The sequence below is a fragment of the Hibiscus syriacus genome, unplaced genomic scaffold (genome assembly GCF_006381635.1).
Source record: "Hibiscus syriacus cultivar Baekdansim isolate YM2019G1 unplaced genomic scaffold, ASM638163v2 tig00111582_pilon, whole genome shotgun sequence".
In the NCBI taxonomy this organism is placed as follows: Eukaryota; Viridiplantae; Streptophyta; class Magnoliopsida; order Malvales; family Malvaceae; genus Hibiscus; species Hibiscus syriacus.
The window spans coordinates 7,296,141-7,303,496 of record NW_024063126.1 but is presented as its reverse complement, the minus strand read 5'-3'; the positions used below and the strand labels follow the sequence as shown (position 1 = coordinate 7,303,496).

At 32.3% G+C, this 7,356-nt stretch overlaps 1 protein-coding gene across 1 annotated transcript; it reads right to left on the bottom strand.

Annotated features, from left to right (window-relative positions):
* Positions 1-815: 815 nt before the first annotated feature.
* Positions 816-2,939, bottom strand: LOC120165515 (NADH dehydrogenase [ubiquinone] iron-sulfur protein 5-B). Its single transcript, XM_039175023.1, has 2 exons — positions 2,745-2,939; positions 816-1,126 (listed from the first exon to the last, which is right to left on the bottom strand). The coding sequence occupies exons 1-2, from the start codon at positions 2,892-2,894 to the stop codon at positions 1,025-1,027; spliced, it is 252 nt and encodes an 83-aa protein (XP_039030954.1). The 5' UTR covers positions 2,895-2,939; the 3' UTR covers positions 816-1,024.
* Between the last annotated feature and the right edge of the window lie 4,417 nt (positions 2,940-7,356).

The following is a 7,356-nucleotide window of genomic DNA, read 5'->3' as shown; positions in this document are numbered from 1 at the left end:
TTGTTTCAATCTAAAAAAATATGTATCCGGTAATAAAAGTGATTTCAACCTAAAATGTTACCATGAGTTTAGATATTTTTTTTCATTTTAGAAATTAGGGTAACAATTTTAGGTTGAAACCTTTTTTCTTACTGAATACATAACATTTTAGGTTGAAACTAAAATATTACGATGTTTATAATAAATAATTTAATTTGGTTATATTTTAAGTTCAAATCTAAAAAGTTACCATGAGTTTAGACATTTTTCCATTTTATATTGAAACCATTTTTCTTACTAAATACGTAATTTTTTTAGGTTTGAACCTAAAATGTTACAATGTTTATAATAAATTCTGTAGCTTGGATAACTTTTTTACGTTCAGACCTAAAAAGTTACCATGAAATTTAGAGTTGTTTTTCATTTGAGAAATAAGGGTAACAATCTAGGTTAAAACCACTTTTCTTATCTAATATATAACTTTTTAAGTTAGAATCGTGTAACATTATAAGTTGATAACCTATGACTCATCTTTTTCGGTTTCTCTCCCTGTTTTTTAATTAAGGGTCCTTGTTCTATCCTTAAAAAAAATCCCCATCTAACTACTCAAACTAAGCTTCGTTTTTTTAGTCTTATTTTAATGCGTTTCACCTTAGACTCTCCCCGCCTTACAATGTTGACAAAAGTTAAAATCTTAATTCCATTTCATCCATTTTAGACTCGTGATGAAATGTAATGTGATCTAAGTCCACAATTAGATAATGATTAAGTAAAGTCTACAATAGTAAAAGTCCATAGGATTCTCAAAATTTCAACATTAAAGGCGCAATATATTCTCAAATCAATGGTGCTGCCACACCCAGGGTGTTGTGGTGAAATATTTCATCATTGCCTCTGTTGCACAGGCTCAAAACAACAATGTTCTTTCCAAGGATGGGGAAACCAAGGTCATTTAGAAAAATGCCAACAAAAAAATAAAATAAAATAAAAACAACAATCTCCATGCATTATTATTCTTGGAAATTTAAAGGATCACAAACTATCACTATGCATGATGGTGAACACCATCTGCACTGTCCTTGTTTTTCCGTGCAGCAGCTCTCAATTTACGTTGCTCTTCCTTATAAATTCGATTCCTTCTCTGAAACTGCAATAATTATCAAGATTGAATAGGATGGTTGTCAATATATGAAATGGATCAGAGTACCATTTAATTGAAACAGCCACATTCATCTCTAAGGGTCATGGGATAAAACCAAGAGATCTAAACACAGTATACAAGGCCATGTTGAAAAAATGTAATGTCCAAATTCTATTTACCACTGACCTAAGCTCACTTCTTAGGAGAAGAAGATGTGAAGCCAAAATGACTAAATATACACAGCTCATTTATCCTTCATGATTATGTATTCAAACTGCCCTCAATAGTAAAGCCATTAAACAATATCAGACGCATATTGGGCTTTTCTGCATAAATCACACTTATCAACACGAAACATCATTACATCATGTGATACTATTTCAAAAATTACAGAAAAATAGTATATTCTAAGGAAAACCACAATCATAGATGGTATAATTCCAAATTTCCAATATACTCATAAAAATGTATGAAGAAAACCGCTGCAAGGTCACAGCCATAATGATCCAGATATCAGGTGTCGTAGCTATAATTCCCTTTGAACTAAACACTCTGGTTTGCAGGATATTAGTAAAAATGTGGGTGGGAAAGCATATATTTATCGATTTACAACAGCATTACATGATATTGCTGACTATATATGTTTAATTTATCAGCTAATACCTGTAGAATGCATTATGTACCAAAAGAAGTTGACTTTGAACTTTCTATGCTGCTGGAGCTTATATGAGTTATATTACAAGTAAAGCATATCCCAGAGACAACTCAAGATCCTGTATATTACTTCATATCTTCCTTTTTGTCCCTAATTTTAAGTTGATTTTACACTTCATCTTCTTGAAAACTGGTTTATACGGAAACAAATTTGGCAGATTCCCTTTCATAAGAAATAAGATTGCAAAAGAAATGAAAGAGTAGAGAAATAGAAAATGACATCAAATAATTCAATTCTGGTTCCAGAAAGTAATTGATGACTACGAGGAATGAAATTATAAATGAAAAGAGCAATTCTGCAGAGAAGTATTGACAAAAGCTTAATGTATTTGGAAATCAGATTACCTATTACCATGAAAGCATCAAAATAAATACAAGGTAAATGAATTCTCAAAGTAATAAAGCTAGCTATAACCAGATTATAATTCTTAAGCAGCACTATGATTATCAATATGGATCCAACTTGTTTCTTTTCTAAAATCAGGGAAAACCAGAAGCTAAGGATGATATAGAATTACTTTCAAAACAAACAACACAACACTACTCATTTGCAAATGATTGCCGCGAGAAACTAATTGATCTGATTCCAGCACATTTTGAAGCTTTCAGGATTCGCAGTGTGTGAAATTCAGTGCGTTCAAGAGTCGAAGATCAATATTTAACAAATCGTGAAATTCGAATACAAGAAACAAAATAATTTAGCTCATAAACTACATCTAGATTATGTTAATCATAGTTAATGCAATATATCGTGAAATGATCTAGGAATAGTAATTAGACACTCCACAGGAAATCAGATTAGAAATTAGGGTTTTAGGGCATTTCAACGGCGAAAATTAAATGAGTAAATCATGGAATCGAATCGAAGTGAAAGAAAATCAGTCAAAGGAAATTGAAATCGAAGAAATACCTCTTTGGAATGGTGGAGGCATTCGAGATAGTCTTCGCGGAGGAGAGCGCAGTCCTTGGGCTCTCTGCAACGGGACATGCACTCGCTGAAGTCAACCCAGAAATCGTAGCACCTGCCTTTGGTGCCATTGATTCCCCAACCAGATGCCATCTCTCTCTTCCTCTTTCGGACCTGCCTTTGGTGAACTCGACTAAAATGTTTCAATTTGATTCTGTGGAGAAAGTGATACTAAACACTCTTCGTTATTCACAATTTTTTAGGGTAAACTACATTAGTGACAACTTAACTATTACCATATTTCATTTTGACTATCGATATTTCGATTTAATCAATCAATCCATTAACTTTTAATGGAGATGTGCCAAGATAGTTAAAAACACTGGTATAATTATATATTTTATCTTTAATATTTATACATTATATCAATTTGGGCATAATTTATTTTAATTAAAATAAATTTAATCTCCAATTAGATGGTGACATGTGTCACTATCTAGTTGGAGGATATTTTCTTAATTGATTAATTTATTTAATATATTTATTTTTCCTCCAAAAAGGTGGACCAAATAATTAAAATAAATTATGTCCAAATATAATGTATAAATATTAAGGATTAAATATGTAATTATACTAAATTTTTTAACTACCATGTCACATCATCCGTTAAAAATTAAAAGTCAATGGCTTGATCAAAACATTTAAATAGTTGGATGATTTGATTAATTAAATCAAAATATCGGTAATCAAAATGAAATATTACAATGAATAAGTGATCACCAGTACAATTCACCTTTTTCTAGGGTAAACTACATATTGTGTCATCCACCTATTACTCCATTCGTCCCATTATTTTTATCCCCGTATTAATCAAGTACATTGTTTCATGAGGTAAATTTGACTAGATGCAAGTCATATAAAAAAAAAGAGAAATAACAAAATTATCCTTAAAAAATAATTGATAGATTTGTCAAATTTATTTTAATAGATGTAAAAGAATGTAACATGTAAGGGTAAAAAAAAAAGAAATGTAAGTCTTGTTATTTGTTGACTTTTTTAATAAGATATTTTGAATGAGAGAATTTTAAAATCTAAAAAGGACACATTTGAGTCATAACTCTATTTTGGTATACTTGATATGTTATTATGAATGTGTTATGAGGAGCTTCCCATTTTGTAAACTTATTATTTATTATCGTTAAACTTATAGTTTTATTTTGATTATAATGAGTACACTAATCAGATATAAGTAAATATTTTTAAAAAAATTAATCACTTCAATGATTTCGTGTAACACTCAAATCTTTTATATTCGTCATATTAGGGTGTTACAATACATTATACTTGTGGTTCTTTAGTTCACCTCTTTGAATCGTGTTAATTGTCAACGCTGTGCCTACATAACTGTATGCGTTTCTCTTTGGCTTAATTTTTCTCCTGGCTTGTTGCTTCAAGAACCGAATACCTTTTCCTCCGGACTAGATGCACATTCAAAAATGGAGATTATTTGGGAAAACTCATTCTCTGATCAGAAACCCCACTATAGATGTCGCCGTAAGAAAAACGATTATAGGATGGTTGGTTCCCTGAGGTAATACAACATGCTCCCCTATAGAGTTAATACATGGTAAAAGCATTTGTTGTATTCTTCTGGATTGCTACTTTACAGTGATCATAATATATCAATAAACTTACAACCTTGTGCTGTCAAAAAGATTTTCCCCCCGATTTGATGAGTGCAGACATTCTTGAGGGTCTCAACAGAACTGCTTTCATGCAATAATCTATAATTTAAGCATGTGTAGAAGGTTTTGGATGCTTTCATGCAATACTATTAAAGTAAATTTTCTGTACATAGGACAACAAATTATGAAAAAATAAATTCTAATTACACTTACATTACATGCATCAACTTGTAGAGGTGAATGACTGAATTTGTCAAGGCTTGAATTCCAATATTTGTTTCATGTGCTATGTGAACAACTCATAGTCATGATATTGCTTGATGACAATTTGGTTAGGGACCAAGTATATATGATCGTGAGTCAAGGAAAAACTTGATGAATGCTAATGGAGGTCATGTTCAAGAAATGTCCTCATTTGAGACGTTTGAGCGTCTATTAGTGTCATAGCTGGTAAATGTTTTTAGCTCTTTAAGAGGAAGTGATTAGATGTAAGTCTCCACCATCCCATCACCTTAAGCTAGCATGTGGAGCTACCATGGTGTAAACGATCTACTCTTATGCTCATGTGGGGTTTAGATATGCAAACATTTGGATCAAGTAGATGATACAATATTGTCTCTCTCAAGGAAATACTTAAAGATGGTTTGGGGCTAGTGGGCTTCATATCACATTATTTATTTAAGAATGAGGTTGGATTCTAGCTTTCGTTAGGCCTCATGAGATATCCCATTCAAGAGTATTTATGTCTTTGGGGTCATATTATGACTCTTGACTAATATATGACTTGTATATTTGAGATTGACTAATGAACTGAGATAATATCTCTTGTCAAGCATGTCATGACTTTATAACAGGTTTATTTAAGACAATGATCATTGAGGGAAAGATTCACTTATTTAGAAAATATTTCATTCAATTACCGTATGATATAACGATGTGACTGAGATATTGCATCCGTGACACTAAACTCTTTAGATGGTTTGCTTAATGATTGCCTTCACGCTATATAAGCCGGACGAATAAAGTCATTTGAAATATCCAAACACGCCTTAAACTTAATAAATCAAATGTCGTAATTAACTTTTTTGACTTAAAGAAAATTTTGTTATTAGTTTATATACTATGTGTAAATAAAAAATTTAATTCATATTCTTTGATTTATTTATTTCTAATTAATATAATTTTAATTATATCATGATTTTCTTATATTGTTTAGGTCAAAATTAAAATTTTATAATTTAAAAGTAAAGATGATGATTAAATTAAAATATAAAAACTAAAAAATATACAAAGTAGATAGACTTTTAGCTAAAAAATGCTCTCAACGCAAGGTAACCCTAGCGTGCCGTCAGGGCCAAAAAATTATGATTATCCCGGTGGCCGGCCACCGGAAACAATTCCCTTTATTCCATCCACATCTGTGAAGGAAAGACCAGCATCTCCGTCGCTGGGGGATGAGCAATGTTTGTCAAAGAAGGGTGGTGTGTAACCGAAGGAGAAGAGCGTGTGGAGTATTCTGCGATGGATGCTGATATTGAGATTGAAGTTACTGCTATCACGGACTGGGAATAACAGGGTTATGGATAGGATGGGCGATGGGGTGAAGAACCATCTTGAAAATAGTAAAGCTTCCTACGTTACTATTGTTTCTACAGGCAAGCAGTAGGCCGATGGGGAAAGTGGGGCGAATGGTTTCATGGAGGATGAAGTGATTATTCTGGAGGAGGATATCATTATGGATAGAACAAGTGTTATCCCGTCAATACAGTTTTCTGACAGGGTCCACGACCAAATTGATAAAATACGCGTTAGGCTATTATCGTTCGTCTTCTAGGACGTACAATCGGCTTCAAAACCATGGTGACTCGTATTTAGGCAATTTGGAAACCAATTGGGGAACTTCAAATTGTTGAACACGATAATATTTATTTTCTTGTGCATTTTATATACTGATGAAAAAGATTTTACAAAGGTACTCACTAAAGGATCGTGGATGATATGTGGTTGTTATCTGACTGTGCAACCTTGGAGTAGATTTTTCAAGACCTCCGAGAAGCACCCTTCACATGTGATTGTCTAGGTGAGACTTCCTGGATTACCGTATCGCTATTATACTAAGTCTTTATTTCGACACACTGCTTCATTTATTGGTAGGGTTGTTAAAATTGATTATAACACTGACGCATTGTTTTGAAAATCGGATCGGACCGGCCAGTTCAACCGATTCAACTGGGAACCGTTGTCTAGTCTGGTTCAAACTAAACCGGTTGAACTGCTACTAGTGAATCGACCAGAATCGTTGAACCGTTCGAGCCGGACTGGCTGAAAACCGGAAAAAACAGCCAATTTTGTTTTTTTTTTAAAAAAAAAAATAAACCAAACGACGTCGTTTGTTAAACGAGCCAAGTCGAACTCGAGTATTGCTGAGCTCGACTCAAACTTTAAAAGTAAGCTAAACTCGACTCAAACTTTAAAAGTAAGCTCAACTCGACTCAAACTCACGAACTAAAAATTATCAAGTTCAACTCGAACTCGAAATATAATATTGAAACTTGAACTCGAAAAGGCTTGAACTCAAAAAAAATTTAGAAGCTCGATTAAAGCCTAAAATTCGAGCTTGATTGAAGTGAAAGAATAGTTCACTCCATGCTCACCAAAAGTCTCCATGATTTTGAATGTCAAATTACCTCTATTATTTATAGAAGTTAGTTGGGATGCTCTTCTATGTTTCTTAGCCATGTGTGATTGTTTTGTTCTCATATTTTTACTCTTTAGACTTTTGGGATGTTCTTCTATATTTCTTAGCCACGTGAGATTGCTTTTTTAAAAAAAAATTAAACCAAACAATATCATTTTGTTATGATTTTTTAGCCCCAAATTTATTTTTTAATTATATTTATATAATTATATTTATTATTTAATATGTTTTA